Source organism: Hypoxylon fragiforme, assembly GCF_022984875.1.
Source record: "Hypoxylon fragiforme strain CBS 206.31 chromosome Unknown GGS25scaffold_3, whole genome shotgun sequence".
NCBI classification, from domain to species: Eukaryota; Fungi; Ascomycota; class Sordariomycetes; order Xylariales; family Hypoxylaceae; genus Hypoxylon; species Hypoxylon fragiforme.
Window position 1 is genome coordinate 2568964 of NW_026054758.1, and position 22846 is coordinate 2591809.

At 50.1% G+C, this 22846-nt stretch overlaps 9 protein-coding genes and 1 non-coding gene across 10 annotated transcripts; 6 read left to right on the plus strand and 4 right to left on the minus strand.

The window, feature by feature from the left end:
• Positions 1-57: 57 nt before the first annotated feature.
• On the plus strand, positions 58-1224 carry GGS25DRAFT_192405 (uncharacterized protein). The gene has a single exon (XM_049256721.1). It carries the CDS (start codon positions 237-239, stop codon positions 756-758), a length of 522 nt encoding a protein of 173 aa, XP_049119126.1. The 5' UTR covers positions 58-236; the 3' UTR covers positions 759-1224.
• A 1-nt stretch (position 1225) lies between these two features.
• Positions 1226-2876, plus strand: GGS25DRAFT_192418 (molybdopterin binding oxidoreductase). Its single transcript, XM_049256722.1, has one exon. It carries the CDS (start codon positions 1692-1694, stop codon positions 2802-2804), a length of 1113 nt encoding a protein of 370 aa, XP_049119127.1. The 5' UTR covers positions 1226-1691; the 3' UTR covers positions 2805-2876.
• Positions 2877-3030: 154 nt separating this feature from the next.
• Positions 3031-4508, minus strand: GGS25DRAFT_530160 (ribonuclease H-like domain-containing protein; the record flags this gene model as incomplete). Its single annotated transcript, XM_049265350.1, has 2 exons — positions 3031-4131; positions 4277-4508. The coding sequence occupies 2 exons, from the start codon at positions 4506-4508 to the stop codon at positions 3395-3397; spliced, it is 969 nt and encodes a 322-aa protein (XP_049119128.1). The 3' UTR covers positions 3031-3394.
• A 2387-nt stretch (positions 4509-6895) lies between these two features.
• On the plus strand, positions 6896-7395 carry GGS25DRAFT_192465 (uncharacterized protein). Its single transcript, XM_049256723.1, has one exon. The coding sequence runs from the start codon at positions 7106-7108 to the stop codon at positions 7355-7357; it is 252 nt and encodes an 83-aa protein (XP_049119129.1). The 5' UTR covers positions 6896-7105; the 3' UTR covers positions 7358-7395.
• A 3877-nt stretch (positions 7396-11272) lies between these two features.
• GGS25DRAFT_513492 (Rxt3-domain-containing protein) lies at positions 11273-15030 on the plus strand (the record flags this gene model as incomplete). The annotated part of the gene is made up of 3 exons (XM_049262887.1): positions 11273-12387; positions 12505-13674; positions 13740-15030. 3 exons carry the CDS (start codon positions 11273-11275, stop codon positions 15028-15030), a joined length of 3576 nt encoding a protein of 1191 aa, XP_049119130.1.
• Positions 15031-15535: 505 nt separating this feature from the next.
• On the minus strand, positions 15536-17069 carry GGS25DRAFT_482435 (DUF1674-domain-containing protein). The gene has a single exon (XM_049260272.1). The coding sequence runs from the start codon at positions 16593-16595 to the stop codon at positions 16104-16106; it is 492 nt and encodes a 163-aa protein (XP_049119131.1). The 5' UTR covers positions 16596-17069; the 3' UTR covers positions 15536-16103.
• GGS25DRAFT_t25 lies at positions 16984-17069 on the minus strand. The gene has a single exon. It is a non-coding gene; the product is annotated as a tRNA-Arg (tRNA).
• Positions 17070-17245: 176 nt separating this feature from the next.
• On the plus strand, positions 17246-20101 carry GGS25DRAFT_482436 (tryptophan synthetase). Its single transcript, XM_049260273.1, has 4 exons — positions 17246-17607; positions 17701-17788; positions 17851-19049; positions 19112-20101. The coding sequence occupies exons 1-4, from the start codon at positions 17560-17562 to the stop codon at positions 19913-19915; spliced, it is 2139 nt and encodes a 712-aa protein (XP_049119132.1). The 5' UTR covers positions 17246-17559; the 3' UTR covers positions 19916-20101.
• GGS25DRAFT_482439 (uncharacterized protein) lies at positions 20102-21238 on the minus strand. Its single transcript, XM_049260274.1, has one exon. The coding sequence runs from the start codon at positions 21113-21115 to the stop codon at positions 20291-20293; it is 825 nt and encodes a 274-aa protein (XP_049119133.1). The 5' UTR covers positions 21116-21238; the 3' UTR covers positions 20102-20290.
• A 335-nt stretch (positions 21239-21573) lies between these two features.
• Positions 21574-22745, plus strand: GGS25DRAFT_519669 (uncharacterized protein; the record flags this gene model as incomplete). The annotated part of the gene is made up of 2 exons (XM_049263751.1): positions 21574-21720; positions 21804-22745. The coding sequence occupies 2 exons, from the start codon at positions 21574-21576 to the stop codon at positions 22743-22745; spliced, it is 1089 nt and encodes a 362-aa protein (XP_049119134.1).
• Positions 22746-22846: the final 101 nt, after the last annotated feature.

Genomic DNA, 22846 nt, shown 5'->3' on the forward strand with positions numbered 1-22846 from the left:
ACACCTGCAGCAGTTGCAGCAGTTGCAGCAGTTGCAGCAATCCAAACGGCAGGCACATGCCTTAGTAAGTACATACTTGGGTAGGTACACAACATTCACAATCAATGCTCCCCCCCTCAATTACATACCTATTACCTATTCTACACATGTAACCTACATACATCAGATCTCACCAATATCTAGCTACATACCTAACCTAGTGCCTACCTACTTACCTAGGTAGGCACCTAGTCAACATGAACCGTCCCCGGAGACGGAACCGACATCGATGGCCAATTACACATGCAGATCAGGACATAGAACGTCGAAGATCGGCAGCGGAACTTGGACGTCGACGAGCCGCAGCACAACGTCCTCTGAGAGTCACTCCAAACACTTCCGATGTCCCCAATGTTCCCATCACCGGCTTGGGCCGCCTAGACAATCTGCCTAATGAGGTCATTCTGCTTGTCTTTACACAATGCAACCTACGTTCCCTCTTGCGTCTCGAGCGCGTGAACAAGGCCGCCAAGAAGCTCGTAGCCTTGTTACCCGGCCTACCATTCGTTAGAAGTACTGCAAAGGGCATCATCGAACATGCTACACCTCCGTTTCGCCACATCATGTTCACCATCCTAAAAATTACAACGTACTGCGGACTTCGACATCTTTTGACCACCTACGAATGCGAGGTATGTGATGAGCCAGGGTCATTCCGCATGGTCAAGGTCAAGGTTCTTTGTGACAAGTGCAACTCCAAAAAGTTGGGAGGTCGCTAAGTACAAGACGAAATGAATTTGAACGATTGAGATCACAAAACGGAGATTCGTGGGTGCAGCTAGGTTAGGCTATGCAGATTTACCACAATAAACACTGACGACGTGACTTCAGATAGGGAGACACGGAATGCTTACTAAACTCGTCCAATTCCTCGCTATTATTTATCATTAGAAAATTATCTCAATGATGCTTAACTTCGTAGCTAGGACAGGTGAGGAAACTGCCCAAATTGCGTCCTTTCTTTCTATGCTGATAATGATATACTTTCCTGTCTTCCTCTCTAAGTAGATACTTAACTTAGGTGAGTATTCTTGAATACCTCAGTTGTTCTAGGCCAGGCACATATATAGAGGATTTTCCAGAACGAGGCGAACAGGAGCGAATCAACTGCGTCAACGTACCAAACAATGTAATTGCACAGAGGTTTTCCAACCACTCAAGTGCCGTCAGCGCAGGTCTCTATATTGGATCTCACAAGGCCCCTATAACTCATTCACATGGTATCAAATCCGAGTATATTTCATACATCAATGTCTCCACTTTAGGTCTTGATGTATGGCCAAATCCAATAAGTGCCACAGGCCGGTAGCATCCATCCTCAAATGCACAGATAGGTCGACTTCATTGCCTTACTTACAAAACATATAAATATAGCTACCCAATTTACCTGCATAGAAGCCTAAAACCACTAATGCTAATAATAACCCGATGCACCTAATATTATTTTCCTACGTTTGTTATGCGTCGGGCGTGGAGGCAGAAATTGTGGATCTCCTCATAAAAGGGGGGAGGCCCTTCAACACAGGAATATCGGGAATCGCCAAATCTAGTAGACAGCTTCCTGCATATTGAACCATAACACCTACCTAATACTGTGGTCTTCTGAGGTATATTGAAGAAAAGCACCTGCAATCTGCATACGTTCCCCAAAAATGGCCGATAGAGGAGTGCGAGGAGAGGAACCCCTGAATCGGGAGCCCAAGATATCGAAACTCGCATCCGTCTCTATTACCGAGGACGGCTATGAAAGGAATCACTGTGTTCAACCCGCAGCTGAGCAGCTGAATGCGAGGACGCATAGCGTACAGGTCGACGGTGCTGTCAAGGAACCTTTAAACCTCTCTATCACCAGTCTACGGACAGACTTTCCGCAGCATGAGGTCATTTGTGCGCTTCAGTGTCCAGAAAACCGGCGGCACGGCATGCGAACTTTGGTAAAAGAGGTGCAAGGGATCGACTGGGTTAACGGCGCTGTCATGAACTGCCGGTGGCGGGGCCCCTTACTCAAGGACGTGCTGGGAAAGGCAGGTATCGCGGATTCGGTCGAGCAAGAGGGGACACATGTGGCGTTCACCTCATTCCAGGTGAAGTGCCAGGAAGACTCATGGTACGGCGCCTCGATACCGCTGAGCCGGGCCCTGGACCCAGACAAGGAGGTCGTTCTGGCTCTGGAGCGGAACGGGAAACCCCTCACGATCCGACATGGTTATCCCGTGAGAGTCATCACGCCAGGCGTTGAGGGAGCGAAATCGGTCAAGTGGCTTGATAAGATTACGGTGCAGAAGGAAGAGAGCCCGAATTACTACATGCAGAGGGACTATAAGACTCCCCTCCCGCAGGCCGTGGATAGCGAGACGGCGGAGAAGTACTGGGGCGTCACCCCGCCTATGCAAGAGATGCCGGTTAACTCCGTCGTCGTGAGTCCGCGAAAGGGTGACACAGTTAAGCGGAACGAAGAGGGTAAGGTGGTATGTCACGGTTATGCACTGCCCAGTGGCGACGGTGGCTCCGTGGTCAAGGTAGAGATTAGCGCCGATGGAGGTCTCACGTGGTCCGAAGCGGCACTCGAACAACATGAGGGAGAGGGCAAGTGGGCGTGGAAGTTTTGGAGGGCGAGTGTGAATATGGCACCTGGAAATTCAGGGACCATTTTAAGCAAAGCTAGCGATGCCTCTGGACAAACTCAGTCAGCAGTGTCCCCTTGGAATCTCAAAGATGTTTGTTATAATGGGTTCGGCGAAGCTCGGGATCTGACAGTGGAGTAAGTCATCCTAGGTGGCGGATTTAAAGAATATGTATCTGGCAATGAAAGGATGCTATACCTAACCAAATCTACTATAAGCTGCATGTTGATGAGATATGATATCCAATAAGGATCCACCCTTCCACTATCATCTGTTTATAGGTAATCACTTGAACCATTCCTATAAATAGAAGTGGGCATGAACCAAAGCACTGACTCTGATCCAGTTGTCTGGTTCGTTATGTGGCATTAGCTTGAATAGACGCCCCTTTTATCCACGACAACATCAATACTAGGTATTTACCACACTCGAATGCATTTCACAACATCAAGCCTAATTACCGTATAATTACTGTATAGATATTCTTTTCTAGAGTTTCTTTTATTATTGGGCGTGAGCTACAATTATATCTCTCTTGCATAATTTCCAAAAACAAGCAAGAGGACCTAATATTCAGTCTAGATATGAAGCTCCTGTGAACCCCAGAAAATGCATATGTACAATATCTCGCACAAAAACTCCTTATGAATCGATTTACTCCGCAATGCCTTTCAATAACAAAAGAAAAAGAAAACAAAAAAAAAGAACCCTTCAGATAATAATACCCCGATTTACCATCCTAAAATGCTTTGCCCAGATTTTCCATACGTGTAGCTGGACCCTCCGCCCGTCCACGCCATGGTGGCCCCTTGTCTCGCGAGCGCCTTCGCGATGTTCTCCTCCCTTGGGATCTGCCAGAACATGGTCTCGCAGCCGCTGAGGGCGAGCTCACCGACTCGCTTGAGGATGCGTTCCCACAGGTCCTGGTTCGCGACCTTGGTCTCCCCGCTCGTGCACCAGCCGTTCTCGATCCAGGAGGAGATCCAGATGGTGGCGCAGTCGACCACGTAGGTCGAGTCCGTCGCGATGACGATCGCCTCGCACTCCTCCTCGTGCCAGTTCTTCCACTCGAGCGCCTTGCACACGGCCCACAGCTCCGCCCGGTTGCTCGTGTGCGGCGTCGTCGTCGCCGTCTTCTTCTCCTCCTCCTCGGGCAGCGGCAGCGGCAGCGACACCCGGTCGTCCGTGCAGTTCGAGTACGCGAACCCGAGCCCCGCGTACGCGTCCGCCTGCCCGTTGTTCACGCACGCGCCGTCGACGTAGATGAGCTGCAGCAGGATCTGGAAGTTGGGGCCGATGCAGCGGTGCCGCTGCAGCGCGAACCGGTACCGCGACTCGTCGCCCGCGTACGTCGTCCGCGATAGCTTGTACTCGTGGAAGAGGTCCTGGGGCACGCAGAATTTCGACCAGGTTTCGCTGTAGCGCTCGGGGTGAAAGACGTTCGGGATGTATAGGTCGTCTTTCAGCACTACAGTTCACAGGATGTTAGAAGTTTCTCTCGGCATATTTTCGAAAATTGATACTTTCTCGAGTTTCTCGATGGGATAGGAGACCCCCGGAACGGATTGAAAGGGGAAGGGGGGGAAGGAGAACGCTCCAGGTGTTACACATACTCGAGAGTTTCGCATTCATAATACGATAATCGACGGGAAGTCTCTTAGGGCCCCATTTGTCTTGCTCCTGACGCCACCACTCGCTGGGACCTCTGTAGTCAAGCCTCTTCAACAAGCAGAACTTGCAATTGCAACTGCTTCCGTGTCTCCCTCGGTCCTTTTCGGCGGGGAACTTGGTCGAGAGAGGGGAAGAAGGGACGCTTCGATAAAAAGACGCCGTTGGGGATTCCATGTCGTGAGGTTGTGTGTTGGTGTTGGTGTTTGTGTATGTGTGTGTCTTGTTTGTGTTTGTGTTTGTGAGTGTGTCTTTGTCTGTCTGTCTGTCTGTCTGTCTATCTGCCTGTGGAGGAGATGGATTAGTCTTAAGAGGAGGAATTATGTATTAGTATATTAGTTGATGAGGAAGAAAGATGCTGTTCAGACAAGACCTTTTGGTGAAAGACAGATCCTATATTAATCTAAACCTCGAGCGGAGGTGAGCGAACTCGGTGGGCCTGGAAATACGTGCTCCCATATAATAGGTTTGTAGAAATATGGAATAGCATATGGGACCTTTCTCAGCCAGAACCACTCGGCTTTCAACTCTTGATAGCTACTTCGTTGGAGACCACGACAAAGAAGCAATCAGACATCTTCCCGTGCTTCTACCCAGCATAGGATGGGCATAGAAATTTCGGAAACCTACCGTGATGTGGATGTCTATACATAGAATCTTGGTAAAGCCCAGTTTTACGGCATCAAGCTGCAGCAGGTTGCCGTAGTTGGTTGTACGTGGTGGATATCTAGACTCGTGAGTAGACGACTTTGCCGCTGTCATACGAGGCCCGACCAAGGAGCTGCCAAGTTCCTACATCTACAATGACTCCATCCTCGAGCTGACTAGAAGAGACAACATGACTAGTGGTTCGAGTGCTTATGTCAATGGCTTGAATATGGCTTGGAGGAGGCGGTTTACTAGCAAGCAAGCCTCATGCAACTCTCCACGAGTCAACATGCTACGTAGAATATGTGATATCTTTACCATTGACCCTTGAAACTATTCAGAGACTTCAGAGACTTCACGGACTTCACGATTCGTCAATGTGAAGTGACGTCATTTCTATTATATGAAGTGCTACATAGTATAGGAAAATAAGCCTCTCAAGATTTTACTTGCTGATACCTAATCTGCCAATCTCAAGGAGGCTCTCAGTGGTCAGGGATGAGTATGGTATCTGCTTGGGCTTGGGCTTGGAATGTTGACATACTGCAGGTAAGGAAAGTGGAGCGAGCCGTAAATACACTGCAATTGAACGCCACCCACGTTTGTTCATGAAAAAAAAAGCACGGATATGGGTCATGGAGTATGGAGTACAGTTGTAGAATGTTCTAAAAAGAAACAATCGAGCCACGTCAACACATCGATTACTTTCAGTCAAAAAAAGAGAGGCTGGCTTTTCATAGAGAGAGGATAGAATAATACCCGATATGACAACAATGCAATGCAAGGCATAAATTTTGTGCTTTAGTGCTTTGTGATAATCTTCATTGCTTTTGCTTTCTTTTCTGCCTTATCACATGAAAATGAAGCCTCAAGCTTTTTCATTGAGTAGAGTGATAATGAAGTGACCAGTAATTCTTTGTACCAAGGATTCGAGATATCTTTGGAATTATTGGTCACATCTGTCATAGGGCTACGTTTGAAATCTATTTTTGAATATTGTGTAGGTACCTTGGTAGACATACATGTTGGACTACATAACAAAGCTGTTTGCCATCCAACCCACGCTACCTATTGTCTGCCCAAGAAAGGGATTATAGAGGGATATTGTCACACGATTGTCGTTGGCACCCAACTTGAAGGATAGTCAAAGGATAGTACTATGTTTCAAGTGTATAATGAACAAAGACGGTAGCTTTTCTAGGAGGTGAGCGCCCTTTTCTCGTTGAGTGACATGGAGATATCGTCGAGTATAAAACCGCCAAACCCCTCCCGTTTTCATGATACAGAACCAGCACACAACAACACAATACACACAAGACTCTCAATACAAGCAAACAAACACACAAACAAACACAAACAAACAATAAAAATAACAAGATAATAATCACTCTTATCAAAATGGCCAAGCTCAACACTCGCAACGGAAAGAAGCCCCAGCGTCCCCAAAAGGGAGGGCTTGGATCGCTTTTCGATTTTAGCGATACTGACAACGGGCTCAGCCCTGGAGCTGGCGGAGGATCCGGTGGCTGCGTGATCATGTAATTGATCGATCGATACTAGCCAGAGGTAGCCAACTGTCAACACTCTTTTACAAAGTCATCTACCTACATAAGACTTCACTCGGGTAGTCTAGGGGTTGGATTGGGGATATTGCCTTGCTTCGTTCCATAGATGGTTACGGAGGACATCACTCGTTTAGTTTTCTCTTAGCATTTTAATAAAATTCTGTATTATATTAACTATATCAATGTCAATGTCAATGTTGCCACTTGAACAGTCTCTGAACAGTCTCCACTGGTCGTTGGGTTTGAATTTGCGGCTTAATAGTATCTACAACGCTAAACAGGGGTATCAATGAGATTCTGGGGGCTACAAGAAAATAGGAAAAGATATCGGGGATCTCTTACTAGATGCCCTGTCTTTTGGATGAATGGATATTGCGAGCCTTTAAGGGGCAATTAGTGCCTTTCCTTCAAGACATCGCTACATGTCCTGGACTCACTAGACTCTAGAGTCATTACCATGTAAAGTCTTCCATGAGACCTTCTAGGCTCTCAGCAAACCTCCTTATGTAATTTTCAACTTTTGAACAGGGCCTAAGGCTGTGATATGCCGGATGTAGTAAGATGGCAACATGTATCATAGCGTTACTGTTACATTATCATGCGGCGGCACCTATCTGCTTTCGCCCAGCTCCATTAAGAGGTACCAAGGGTCCAAATCTGTGGGGGCTTGCATTTAGTTGCCATTCCCATGTCGTGCTGAGATGTGTATACACGTATTTACCTAATAGTCAGCAAGAGGCTAACCTAGAGCCTTTCCTTTACAAGTTCTTGGAGGTCTTATCTAACACGAGATTCAAAAACACGATGACTTGAGTGGATGAGAAGCAAAAGATGAAGGTTGCTTCCACCCTTCTATTGTCTAAACACCGCCTCACCGACGACGGCATGCCTACCAATTAGAATAATACCTAGTATGACTTTTGTAAGTGGTACATATTGTATGTAGCATTGCTACAGGAATAGTTGTGCAGATATCGGAGGTCTGATGACCCCATTCTGCATATTGACTGACATGATTGACAGGGACTGGACTTTTTTTCAAACTAATTACGAAAAGTTGGAAAAAAGAAAGTCGGTCAAGGGAGCGAAAATAGATAGGAGAGATGAGAGAGGAGAGGTGAAGGATTTATACTGTATACTACCTAGGTAGATAGTTACTATGTATGTATGTATAGTAACTAGGTTATAGTTATCAGTACTACTACATGATATCTACATGATATCTGCCTAGTAATAGCGGCATTTGGATGTCATATCGTCAACTTTATACATCTTATCGGAGTATCGTAGTACAAGGTAGTTACTTGAATATATTATATTCGGTAAATGTCTTGACTCTTGATACGCGTGCTGTACTCCGTAGTAGAGTCCGTACTTTGTAAATAGAAGCCAATTAGGCTGATTCCGGGGCCGTATGGTGTACCGAACTGTTGAACATGTACGATTGTACAATACAATACAATAATACAATACAATACAAAAAAGCCTCGGTGTAATAATGTGTAATGCGGTTTGGGGTACAATTGTTTATTGGGAACAATTGGAAACAATTGGAACGCATCCTGCGCATCTCGCCCCGTCAGCCCATTAAACGATCTGGGATGCGCTGGCAGAAACTAAGCAGGGGTTAGCTGCAAACTATTTATCTGATCCCTGCAGACATCAAGTCCCGCGACTGGTTTGACTGTACTACGTACAAAAAAAAGTGCGGAGGTGGTGTTTGTTGGAGATTTTGTTCTTTCTCTTTTTCTCCTCGGTACGGTTGATATATGTTTTATTTATAAGAGACATTGATGGTGCATAACATGATGGGAAATTAGAAGTTTAGAATACATACATACCTTACAGAGATATCGTGCATACACATATGTACAGGTAACATTGAACATCTCTATACTAATGTACCTAGGTAGGTACCTAGGTAGGTAGGTTGGAGGTATCTTTAACTTTAAACTTGCATCCTTTCCCCGGTCAGGAAGCCTGTTCCTACCTGCTTCCTACCTGTTCCTATCACTGGTTCCTGCCCAATCGTGCATTAAAACAAAATATCTAGGGCGAAAAAGGCAAAAAGGCAAAAGGGCAAAGCCAAAAAAAAAAAAAAAAAAAAAAAAAGACAAAGGGAAACGGGAAACGGCAAAAAGGCAAATCCCATTGTCGCTTTTCAATTTTCCATGTCAATCATCCTCCATTTTCTATCCCTTCTTATTCTACTTTCCTTTCATTCTGTGATGGCGCAACAGGCAATGTTATACTTATGCAAACAGATTTCTATTATGCGACGAACAACAATGATGATGAGGGGTTACTGATGCAGCTACTACGACTGCGACTGCGACTGCGACTACTACTGCATGACGGCAGCAATGCATGATGCAAGGTCAGAAACCCATCATCCAAAGACAACAATAGCGGCAGAACCCCATCTCTGTTGCATCGTCGCACACACACAAACATTGATAATCCTAGACTAGGTACAACATTACCAACATACAATACACACGATACACCTCGACACAATGCGATACAATATATACCTACTTCATGAACATAGCGCTGGAGACTGGAGTCCGTCTGTCAGCCGGTCGCTGACTGTATTACATATCCATGGATGTATCCAACCTGACATTCCACCGTCCGCTGTACCTCCTACCAACCAGCATATGCCTGGCGCTACCAGCCTACCACAGCCGAAGTGGTACAAGTTGCATCTTATCGCTATATAATTCGTTGACAGCTCTTGGGGTATTCTTACCGCGGATCTAAAAAATATTCCATCTCCTAGCAGCTCGCGGGATGATACTTGCATGATATACCTAGCAGATAGGTACTTTATTTGAGCCGCTTGGAGCCGGATAACCATCCAATACCGGATGGTCGTCATTCACCTTGATGGGCTTGTGGTAGGTGCCTAACGGTGACAGGTAGGTATGTATTTAGAAAAAAGGTGATTGGATCAACTGCAGTACCTGCCTGCTCTAGATAATTAGACACTACATACATAGCATTATGTGATCAAGCAAACTGCTTTACATACCTCCATTGTAGCTACATAAATATCTAGTATCTACTTCCTAGTACCTAGTTCACATATGTAGTAGGCATACTAGCATAGTAGTCACTCGGATCATCGACATCATAATTACTTTAGTCCCGTCATTATCATCTTCCTCCACTTGAATTTTCTTTGGCCCCATCAGTACTAACCATTTCTGGCAGGCCTTGATTCAGGTCCCTTGTTTTCTGTTGCATGTGGTCTATTTTCATGTACATATGTATTGTCGTGTGTACCTATCTGTACATTCCATCACCTTGCCTAGCCTGCGATTAATTAAGGATTAAGTTGAGTCCGAGTCTTGACAGGTTAGATTCATCGGCTAAGCTATATCTTATTCATCAAAATTCGCGCCATCTTACTGTGTAGCTTGATTGTACTGTACTCTAGTGCTGTACTTCAGCCTTTTCACGATTCGATCCAATTCAATGTTATAACTGTTACATACATAGATAGTACTATGTATTATGTACCTACCTAGCCTAGGGTATTAACAGCGTCATCCACAAGAAAGTGCAACCACTTGCGTGTTCCGTATCCCCTTGACAGTGACCCGCAAGGTACAAAGAGGGGGCAGTTGCTTTTGGGTGCGGATAGCTGCGTACTTGGCAGTGGACGCCGTGGATTCGACAGGGATATAAAAACTGTACAAGGGCTGTACAAGGGTGGGTGCATGTCTTAAGTGCACCACTCATACCTTGACCTAGCCTAGGTAGCATAACCCTGGCACACAACTCACAAGTTCCCGGCCCCCCAATCTTGTCTATCCAGCCCATCCCAAGCAAGTTGAAGCAACCATCCATACACCTTCCCCCCAAGCTTTGAAGCAAATCCAAGCAAATCCAAATAAACCCAGGACCCCCTTGTTGACAGAAAAGAAAAAAAGGAAGGAAAAAAAGCTGGGTTACCATACAGCCCCCAGCTTTTAAGCCAAAGGGGTCAAGCAACTCAAGAAAGGTTTAGCGCCAGGAAAAAAAAGAAGCAGCAACGCAACAAGCTACCTGTTGTGTGCGCGCCGCGCTTGTGTACCTGTTACCTGTCGTATGGGTTTGTGTTAGACTGTGTGTTTCCTTAGACCGTCAAGTTTAGGTTGGGTGACAAGATAGATGGTTTTTTTTTTCCCTCCCTCCCCATTCATTCTAAACCCATCTATCATTTTGGCTTCTACGCTACTTTGATTTACCCGTCCGCCTTAACCTTACAATCCTGCCGAAACGAAGAAAATATCTCGTACCGACGTCGTCATCTTCTTTTTACACTTTTTGTTTCTCCTCAACTACATATTTATGCTTCCTTGTAGGAGGAGTACGTGTCGAGTAGAAAAATTACACGTCGTTCGCCAGTATTAGTGTGGTGGAGAAAAATAAAGAGAGGAGAAGAGGAAGAAGTAGTAGTGAGAAGGAGAAGGAGAAAGAGGAAGAGAGGAAGGGACTTGACTGACTGAGAAGAGTTGTCATATTCAATAATCCCTTTTTTTTCCCTTTTTTTCTTTTTTCTTAACCTCCCACTCCTCTCCTTTCGCCGACGGAGAAAAGACCCGAGGTCATTTTGGCGCTGGTTTCGGTGCTGGTACTGCTGGTTTTGTTAGCTCACTTAGATCTGTCATACTGCACCATCCCCATACCTCGATTTACCTCCCTAAGCACTAGACGGGTATTCTACCCCGTTGGGCGGTCATGGATTCGAGACAACAGCCTCCACAACTCCCTTTTGCTCGTAACGCTGCATCACCAGTTTATGGTCGATCGCCTTTCCCGCCTGCTCCTAGCTCGAGTTCGACAGTAGCAACAACCTCTTCACCTTTTCATCCCTCAAATCCTGCATCTGCAGGTCCTGCTGCGTACAGCGAGCATCAACATCAACGACGACCCTCGGACACAAGTCCATTTTACTCACAATCTAGACCACCACCTTATGCGCCCGAACCCACATCGCATCCTGCACCCTCCCATTCGCGGCATCAGAGCGCGTCATCTATTAATGCTCCTCTAAGTCGGAATATGCCTCCGCCTTCGTCCCCTCAGCATCAAGCCCAACAACCGCCTCCCGCTTCTCATCCTCCACATCAAATGGGTCACTATGGCGCGCCACCTGCGCCGAGAGCTCCTCCCGTAAATCTGGGACCCCCAAGCGCTTTCCCCTCCGCTCGAGAGCTCCCTGCATTAAACTCCATACCCCGAACAGGAAGCACAGGAGGAAGTATGTCGATATCATCCATGCTCGGAGGCCCTCCGCCAGCTCCTCGTGAGCCGACCCCGGGCCATCCAGCCTCCTTTGCGCCTCCCACTACCACCGCTGCCGTCTCCGGGCCAGCATATGTCGCGTCTATACATGCATCTCCTAGGATGCAGAATGCGAACGAATATGCTCCTTATAATAGAAGGCCACAAACACCCGATCAAGGTAGACCGTTTGATGGGAGGGATCATAGGGGTAATACGGCTGGGTCACCACCACAGAGTATGTACGGAACCCCTGAGTTATCTCGATATAACACGCCACAAGCGTATCCGCCACGAGGGCCACCGATGCCGCCAGCCGAGGAGAGGAGAGAACAGCCGGGACGAATCCCTACTGCTAGTGTGCCTCCTTCTAGACCCAGTAGCCAACCGAGGCCTTATGGCATACCCCCGAGGTCGGTAGATATGGGAAGAGGTCCGCCGCCTGGAGACCCTGTCTACAACAGGCGAGAAGAAGTGCGCGCCCCTGGTCCCGCTGAATACAACCCGGAGCGACAGCCACCCCGGGCTGTCCCGTATGAAGAGCCACGCCGTTTTATATCCGAGCGAGAGTTAAGAGACCAAATGAACAGAGAGCAGCAAATGAGCCGGGAGCAAATAAGCAGGGAGCAGCAGATGGGCAGAGAACAAATGGCTAGAGAGCCAATGACTAGGGAGCAGGTGACTAGGGAACAGATCAACCGAGAGGCAGAATTTCGAGAGAGGGAGCGAAGAGAACGGGAAAGGATGCATTATGAAGAACAGCGCCCCTTTATAGCTGAGAGAGAACGCATGGAACGGGAGAGGGAAAGAGAACAACAAATGGAGAGAGAACGGGAAAGGGAAAGGGGAGAGAGGGACAGGGAGCTAGAGATGCGTGATAGGGCTAGAAGAGAGAGGACCACGTCTGACCCGAGTCGCCCTCACGGTCAGCACTCTGCGGATCTCGGGCCCCAGGTGCTTCCACGACAGCCACCATATGGAAGACCTGACCCGCGGGATCATGCGGCATGGCAACGACCTGGGTTCGATCAACCACCGCCGAGAGACGCGTATGGTCAACCTTATCTTGGACCGCGACCAGGCGAGTTTCCTGCAACTACGGGAGCGTCGTATGGGGCGCATCCCGCTTACGCGCAACCTCCTCCCCACGAACGCTTCCCTCCGCCGGGACCACCTCCACATGGAATACCCGTGAGCCAACCGGGTCAACCGGGCCCACAGCCCACACAACATCCATACGAATCTCCCGAAAGACAGCGTTTCGTTCAACAAGCGCACCCTCAGCAGCAACCACCACCACCACCACCACCAGCGGTTCACCGGGGTCGACCTGCCGAAGATGGACCTCCTCCCCCGTCAGTTGCGTATACTGGCGTATCTGGTCCGGCCAACTTTGAGCCGGGTCGGCCGCGTGTTATGGATGATGGGCCACCTCCTATCGGACATCAAAGGGCTTTCCTCGGCATCCAGGAGACCAACCGTAAGGGACGGATGTCTCCATTGCCGCAGGCTGTCCAAGGTGTACAGCCACTGCTTCATGGCCCCGCGGGTGAGCCTGGGATCAAGAGTGAGTTCGGCCGTATGTTCTCCGGCATAGGAAGCGGTGTACGCGGTATCGGCGTCTCTAGCCCAGCCCCCCCTAGCATGCAACCCCAGTTCGCGAACACAAGCGTTCCGCGACATGATGATGAGCACCCGGGACACGAGCTCCTTGTAGAACCTCCGGTGAAGACGCGAGCGAAACGTAGGAAAGCCAAGGATGAAGACGGTAAGGGTGACGAGGATAGTACTGGCAGAGCTACACCTGTCAGCCGGGCCAAGCGCGTCAAGCCCAATCCTCATCACCACCATCACCAGTAAGTACCTACTTCTTATCTTGTATCCCATTGCGGCCGGTATTCATTGTAATTCTTTTCTCTAGTCATCACCACCACCATCATCATGGCCCGGAAAGGATTGCCTCGCCTTTGCAAGGAGCCAATGGACAGCTCAAGGGGTTCAAGGCTAGCACGCCGATCCCATCTCCAACGCACAAGGATTTTGCTGCTCTCACTCATCATCACCAACCTCCTAGGTCGGTTGGGGCCGGGTCTACGAAGCCGGCGGCACCCGGCTCGACCGTGATTCCAAAACCAAACAAGAAAATCTCATCTCAGGCGGTCCTCGACAGCGTTGCGGACCGACCGCGAAAACATCTAGGTGATGTTGTATACCAAGTGGTTCTGAAGCCTACAAAGTTAGACTCATCTCATCCCAAATTCGGGTACTCGTCCAACCCACGCCCGCTTCCCCTGGATGTGATCAAAGGCAACGAGAACTCTACTCTGACGGTCAAGATTCCACGAGTTCATTTAACCCCGTCGGCCCGCGAAGAGATTACCTCCCGTCGAGCCGTCTGGGGGACGGATGTGTACACGGACGACTCCGACGTCGTTGCTGCGTGTATTCATGGAGGTTGGGTCCGAGGTGAATGGGGCGAGGATGTGGATGTCGATTTGCTTGAACTGTACAAGCCTGGAACTACGAAGAAACAGCGCGCCTTACCAACGGAGCAGCATCTCGAAGTGTTGACCTCGCCGCCGCCTACGGGCCCTGCTCACGTACCCGCAGATCGCGATTTACACGTGACGCTGCTTATCCTACCCGCTCTCGAAAAGTATAGCAGCTCGACACGATATGGTATACAAAGCCGCGAGTTTGGTGGGACATACAACGGACGGAAGTCGATTCACGATGGAATCAGTTTCACGGTTATGAGCGTGCGCTGGGTGGATGGGGCGGCACCGCAGAGCAGGCTTCGGGGCAAGGCTCGCAGGGAGCGGATCAGAAAAGCGATGAGCGAGGTTAATCGAAGTCAGGTGGTGGATATAGCCGAGAAAGAGGTTCTGAGCAAAATGGCGGCAGCGAGGGATACCAGCGCCGGCCAAGAGAAGAGCACCGGGAAGGCTGTGGATGGCCACGGAGAAGGGAATAAGGAGAATCGCCCTACTAACGTATCAAATGGAAGTGCCATTTCCTCACCAAATCAGGAGAAGCCTACTACCATGGATACGAAGATGGACCTAGACGACGAGGCTAGGATCAAGAATGACTCGATGGAGAGTCGAAACACAAAGACGGTAGACGCCATGGCTGCTGCTGCCGCCGCTGCCGCCGAAGAAGAATCATCGGGAAAGCAAGGAACCGTCGGACCTGTGGGTACTACTGCATAAGGAGATACCGCACCGGGTGTCGTCGATACAGGAGAATCTGGATGCGGCGGGAATGCGTGCTTTACTTTACCGGCATGCGCCAGCGTTTAGTCGAAGTAACAGAGATGGGAAACTGTATAGTACCTCGGAAGAGAAGCATTGCAGTTTTCTTGTTGCCTGCCTGCCTGCCTGTCTGCTTTGCTTCGTGGCTTTTCTTCTTCTTCCTCCTGCACGATACCTTGTTCTAGCTAGCTCGTCTGCTTTCTTCTACTATAAACTACTTAGGTACAAATCTCACTGGGTTAGGTAGGGCACTTATCTATCTATCTACTACATAGGTATCATCCGGGTGGGTACCGGGTACCTTAGCATAGCGCGGAGTTTTTAGAGCAAGAGACAATACGTTATGATATCTTTACTCATATGACTATTTCATTCTGTTAACGCGACTTTGATGATTTGAGGGCCATTCGTTGTGGATACGGTCCGTTCACTGAGGCCAACACACTCGTCACAAGTTAAGGTATGTAGATGGGCTGGTTGCTAGATCTAACTATGTTGTACACGGCTTGTTCTCATCTGTATGCTGGTGTTGTAACGTGGGACGTCACATACACCCAAAGTATATTCATATATATACACGTAAACGAGGCTAAGCCCCTGACACCCCAGATGTCACTTTGTTGAACTAAGGTAAGAAAAAGTTGGAGTCGTGGAAGTCGTTCTCATGAAGCATCCAAGACCTCTACGGTCATAAGAGCGATGACTTGCCCATCCTGGTCAAAATTCCGGTGCCCGTGGATAACGCAATCCTGCTTAGTAGTGAGCTCGGCGACGAACGAACTAGACCCAGGCAGCGGCTGTCTGGGCTGGCCGTGTATAGAATTCATCATGGCCTATGGATACGACCCGACGGAGGAGGGGGGGAAAGATCAAGTCGACTCGGGCAGAGAAGGCGACGCAGACGACGCAATCTGCGCAGGACATACAGTCGGCTCTTACTGCGAGGGATGTTCTATCTATCGGACCGTCTTGTCTGATGCGCAGCCAGAAAAGTTTTTTTTTTTATTTATTTATTTCCTTCTCTCATCCACTCAGAAATCGGTGACGCGCCCGTTAAAGCTATAATCGCCCGCCGCGCCCCAGCGCAAGGGCTCGTTCTTGGGGCCGCCGACCTCGCCGGTCTTGGGGTTGACCTCGCCCTCGAACTCGGGGGGCGCGCCCTTGCGCAGGGGCATCGGGGTGAACTCTTCTCCTTCCTTTATCGTTGCGGTGGTCTCGGAAGAAGCGGCGGTAGTGGCGGTGGGGCTAGAGGAGGAGGAGGAGAAGTCCGGGGTGGAGGTTGGGTTGAAGCCGGACTGGGTGTTGGCGGTGCGCTGGAGCTGCTCGAACTCGGCTTGTTGGTCGGTGGGGAGACGAGGCGGCGCGGGCATGGTTTGGAAGGGGTTTGGGGAGGGGGAGTTGGAGTTGGAGGCGTGGCGGATGGTGAGGAGGAGCGGTGATATTGGTGGTGTGGGGAGGTGGTGTTGTGGAAGGGAGAGTGGCTGTCTTGCGAGACGGGTGAGGCGGGTTAGACGGGATGCCATGGTGATGGTGGTGGTATTGGTGGTTCTCGTGAAAAAAGTGAAGAATAAAAAATGAAGACGAGAATAGGTAGCGCCGAGTGTGATCAGTGGTGAATTGTGGTGAATTGAGTTACAGGTCTGCTGGGGTGGCGATCAAAGTTTAACTTGAACTTTAACGTACAGCGCAACTTTACCTCGGTACGGGAATATTCATCATTGCTTTCCTAATTCATTTAACAGAGTACTTTTAATTGGCTCGGCGTGCAGACAATGCCAGACATCCTACCTAGTAGTCTTTTTCTATGTTTCCTCTTCCTCTGTAATGTACTTGTGAAAATCTCAGGTCTCATTCTACATATGTAGCTCATTCATCTAGCATAAAAGAATGCAAAAAAAAGAATAAAAAGATCGAGCTCAGCAGGGATCGAACCTGCAATCTTTAGAGGATCAGTAAGGAAACCGAAATCTAACGCCTTACCATTAGGCCATGAACCCATTGATGTTGGTCTCCGTGCACTAGACTCTATTATATGTAGACAGAAAACGCAGAGGCCCGAGCTGTGGGAAGGCCGAAGATTTTGACCTAGCACATGTATTTAACGGGTGACAGTGGCATTGAGTTCAACGTTGAACAAGGGCTTAGTTACATATGTCATACATCAACGATACATAATAACTAGTACTACTACTAGTACAACAAGTGGGATGGATGGTGGGGTTGTGCCCCTCCGCCTCCGGGTTCGCTTTAGGAAATATTTTATCTATTTCACTTAACTTACCATGCAAGGTACGATGATGAGTACAACCTGTTCAACTTATGAGTCTTAATTTCTTTCCTTGACTCAGACTTCGACTTTTTCTTAATTCACTGGACTCCCTACTAGATAATATCCTATAAAAGGTCATACGGAGTCAACAACGCTCAATTATTATCGTTATACTCTCCACCACAACCAATTGACTGGTTCAAAGACATCACATCATCATGGAAGGCCTCAAACAGACATTCAAGCGTTGCAAGGCAGAGAACCGAGTATGTACAATCCGATTCAATAATTCGTACATTGTCATAATGGCCCTTTCTTACACTTGACTTGAGATAACTAATGAGCACCTCTATGGATAGTCTGCCTTGGTGACCTATGTCACTGCCGGTTACCCTAAACCGGAAGATACACCAGATATCATGCTAGGAATGCAAAGAGGTGGCGCTGGTACGTCGTGGCGAATTATTAACGAAAGCCCAGTACCGACAACAAGACTAATCGGAATTTAGATATCATTGAGCTTGGTGTACCCTTCACAGATCCAATCGCCGACGGTCCCACCATCCAAACCTCGAATACCGTCGCTCTCCAAAATGGCGTCACCATCAAATCTACCTTGGAGATGGTTCGCCAATCCCGATCAAAAGGCTTGACTGCCCCAGTCTTGTTGATGGGCTACTATAACCCCTTGTTGAGCTACGGCGAGGATGCTCTTTTGCGCGATTGCAAGGAGGCCAAAGTCAATGGCTTCATCGTCTGTGACTTGCCACCCGAGGAGGCTGTCTCCTTCCGAAAACTTTGCAGCAGAGGAGGATTATCGTATGTACCCTTAATTGCACCCGCCACTTCAGACACCCGCATGCGCATTCTATGCGCCCTTGCCGATTCCTTCATCTACGTCGTTTCCCGCATGGGCGTCACCGGCGCATTAGGTACCCTCAACGCCGGCCTACCTAAGCTTCTCGAAAGAGTCAAGAAATACAGTGGCGACAAGCCGGCTGCTGTCGGCTTCGGCGTGTCGACACGGGAACATTTCCAGTCCGTTGCTTCCATAGCGGATGGTGTCGTCATTGGTTCCCAAATCGTTACCACTCTCCAAAAGGCCGAGCCCGGCAACGGTGCCAAGGCTGTAGAGGAATACTGTGCCTATGTAAGTGGACGAGATTCCAATGAAACGACACGGGAAGTGGGCGTTGTCGAAGCCATCAGCGCAGCCAAAGAGCCTAGCGGCGAAGACGTTACTGTGAATGGGGTTATTTCCGACTCTGACGATGCCGCATTGGTTGCGCAACTCGCAGCCCTCCACGGCAAGATCCCCGAGCGGTTTGGTGAGTATGGTGGTCAATATGTTCCCGAATCTCTCATGGACTGTCTATCCGAGTTGGAGGAAGGGTTCAATGCGATCAAGGATGATCCCAAGTTCTGGGAGGAGTATAGATCTTACTACCCCTGGATGGGACGACCGGGTCAACTGCATCTTGCTGAACGCCTAACCGAATATGCTGGCGGTGCCAATATCTGGTTGAAGCGAGAGGACCTGAATCACACTGGATCCCATAAGATCAACAACGCGTTAGGTCAGCTTCTCCTAGCGAAGCGCCTCGGCAAGACCAAGATCATTGCTGAGACTGGAGCTGGTCAACATGGTGTCGCTACTGCTACAGTCTGCGCCAAGTTCGGCTTGGAATGTACTGTATTTATGGGTGCTGTAAGTTTTATGTACTTCCCCTTGAAGTCTTAGCGATATAGATATCTAACCATTTACTACAGGAAGATGTCCGCCGCCAAGCTTTAAATGTTTTCCGAATGCGACTACTCGGTGCCAAGGTTATTGCCGTGGAAGCTGGAAGCAAGACCTTGAGAGATGCGGTCAACGAAGCGCTTCGCTACTGGGTGGTTCACCTAGAGGATACGCACTACATCATTGGATCCGCCATTGGCCCCCATCCCTTCCCCACCATCGTCAGAACTTTCCAGTCCGTCATTGGCAACGAGACGAAAGCCCAGATGCAGGAGAAGCGAGGGAAATTGCCTGATGCTGTAGTCGCCTGTGTTGGTGGAGGCAGCAATGCCACGGGCATGTTCTACCCCTTTTCAAACGACCCTAGCGTTAAGCTTCTAGGTGTCGAGGCTGGTGGTGATGGCGTCAACACTGCACGACACTCAGCCACATTGACAGGAGGTACCAAGGGTGTTCTTCACGGTGTAAGGACCTATGTTCTCCAGAATGAGCATGGACAAATCTCCGACACACATTCAGTCTCAGCGGGTCTCGACTACCCGGGTGTTGGACCGGAATTGTCCAACTGGAAAGACTCGGAACGGGCCAAGTTCATCGCAGCTACAGACGCAGAGGCATTCCTCGGATTCAAATTGATGAGTCAGCTGGAAGGCATCATCCCGGCGCTGGAGTCGGCGCATGGTATATATGGAGCCCTCGAGCTTGCCAAGACGATGGGAAAAGACCAGGACGTGGTAATATGTCTTAGTGGTAGAGGAGACAAGGATGTGCAGAGTGTTGCCGACGAGTTACCCAAGCTGGGACCTCAGATCGGTTGGGATTTGCGTTTCTAAGGAGACAAGTCATTAAGACACTGACAGACGAGGATGGATAGGGCCTCATTGTTAGGTTTGTCAACTTTGGAGTTGGGGCGAGGCATTTTTTAAAAAGGGCGTGGAGAGATGAAAAAGAAATAAGTCGAAATTCATGATACGACGACACATATGGAAAAACGGAATGGTATTGGGCGGCATATAGATTGCGCGCTTTGATGCATTTTGTAAAAGAGATCATTGATGTATGGTATAATGAATGCCATTTTAAGAACCCCCTTGACCCCTTGACCCCTTGACCCTAGATTTTGGTTTATTTGTGCCATTTGTAGAGTCCGTCGTGCGAGCGCCATATCCGTAGAAACCAAGTAGGAGAAGCGAGTCGATTTCGACGGGCTACAAAGGCTTGGAATTATCCTCCTTCGGCCTCTCCTGTCCTAATTCCTCTGAGTTGAAGTCGATATCCCGAGAATCCTGAGTAGCCCCTTCAACGGCCTCGCTCTCCGTCTCGGCGGCGATCACTTCCCCCTCCTGCAACGCGCCAATCATAAACTCCTCGTCATTCTTCAGCATGAGGTCGACCTCATTCAGCACATCCTCCGACGTGAGGCCCTCGGCAGCCAATTCGCTCGGCAGCGCTGCTTCCCCCCCTTCGCCTCCTTCGACCTCCTTGGGCGGCAACCCCAAGGCGGCGCGCTCGAGCGCGAAGCGCCGCTGGATGGCGGGCGTCTGGATGATCTTCCAGCGCAGGGCCCAGCCGGCGGGGCCGAGGTCCTTGATGCGGCGCGCCTTGGACCCCAGCAGGTACTCGTCGATGCCGCCGAGGCGGTCGATGGTGTGCAGCACGCGCGCGGTCAGCCGCGTGCGGATGAAGGCTCCCAGGGAGGGCGACCACAGGCGCTTGACGTGGCGGTTGGGCAGCCAGGTGGTGCGGGACTTGTTCCGGTATTTTTCGGCCACGGTGTTGCCGAAGCGGATCTTGGAACCCGCGAAGAGGCCCTGGTTCGCTTGCTTGTACCATCGTAGGCGCCCGTAGGGGTAGTCGGGGACGACTTCGGGGGAGACGGTCAGGTAGGAGGGCTTTTGGCGCGGGGGGGCGGGGGTGCTGCTGAAGGTGCGGGCTGTGGTTTGGAGGAAGGGGGAGGTGGTTGAGGAGGAGGAGGAGGAGGGGGTGAGGCGGAGACACCGCGAAGGGGTAGTTGGCAATCGTATCGGTCGCATCTTTGGTGCGTTGGCGCTGGATATGCCCGCGATGGTTGGTACAATGAATGGGCTTTATTTAACGTTAATTGAAAGCTCTCGAACTTTCCACACACATCAGTGGAAAGATTTCTTATCTAGTGGTTATCGTTGCTCTGCTTTTCGGATTAAAACACTTTATGCAATAACTAAGTAACTCAAAATTAGCCACATGTAACAATTGAAGCGGACGAACCTCAAATTACGCAAGTCATGTGACACCGCTTCATCTTCGTGATTGATTGATTTCCTTATCGTCGTGATTTTGATTTTATCAGGTCGCGGGGTTCACCGCCAATCAGTCCTAACCTAGTACGTAGCACTTTAACCAACTGGCACTCATCCATGATCCATGCCGTCTATCTCCTTGCGAATCAAGCCAAGCTCAGTTCGAAATAAATACAAAAGCCGACGAAACAACAACGAATACCACCACCACAATGCTACCGCCCGTCGACGAAGCAGTCCTCCAGAGCAACCCCGACTTCGAGCGTCTCTACAAGACCGTCACCACCTCTCTCCTCAACCCCGACGGATCCTCGAAGAGCAATGACCCGGCAGCGAAGCGACGCGATGCCATACGCGATGTAAGTTAAGTGGTTTAGTAAATCACACAAACCTTAGCCTTACATCGTAGTTGACCAGCCGTTTTTACCTTCTCCCCGTGTAGGAACTCAGGACGCATCGCCTCCGAGTAACCAAGGAGCACCTCCTGCGCCGCGCAATAACCGCCGCGGCAAAAGCAACATCGAATCGTGAAGCGAGAGAGCAGCACCAACAGTCACAACCACAACCACAACCTAACCGACGAACCAGATCCTCACGCCCTCAATCCCTCACCACAATAACCACAACCACAACCACCCCACCCCCCGAAATCCTCGACCTCCTCCTCCTCCTCCCCCCCTTCCTAACCACCGCCCCCACCCTCCCCCCCACCTCCCTCTCCCTCCTCCTCTCGCGCCCCCCCTTCTCCGACCTCCCCACCTTATTCCCCGCCCTCGCCGCCACCCTATCCAGCACCCTAACCCGACAAGCCAGCACCCTCGCGCGCGTCCTGAGCCCCAACACCAACCCGTCCTTCATCCACCGCGCCATCCCCACCATGGCCTCCACCACCTCCTCCCTGCAGTCGGCCCTGCAGTCCTCGTCCCTCGCGCTGTCCGCCTCCCGCCGCCGCGCGACCCACGACCTCGTCGTCCACCTGACCCAGCACACGCGCGCCCTGTCGCACCTCCTGCGCGTGCTGGAGGCGAAACACGGGCCCGCCGCCCGCTCCGCCGAGCTCCGCGCCGCCGACGCCGCCCTCGCTGCCCGCGCCTGGGCTCTCGCTACCGAGGCCCTGCTGTGGGACTCCCGCCAGGCCGTCTACCCGCCAGAGGCGAGACGCGCACTCGCCAACTACCGCCGACACTTGGCAGACGCCCGGATGCGGCTGGGTGATGCTATTAGGGTGCGAGAGGCGGAGCTGGAGGAATACGGGGTCGCTGTCGTTGAGGGGGGGCGGGGCGACGAGGGTAAGGAGCGGACCATGCGTGAGATGGCGAGGGTGTGGAGGGAGATGGAGACGAGGCTTGAGGAGGTCAGGGGTGATCTGAATCGTTTAGGTTAGGATGTCTACGTCCAGGTATCTACGATTACAACCAGGCTACCCAGGGGATTACCCATCTACTTAAATAGGAGAAGACAGCTGAAAAGCGGGCGGTTATGATA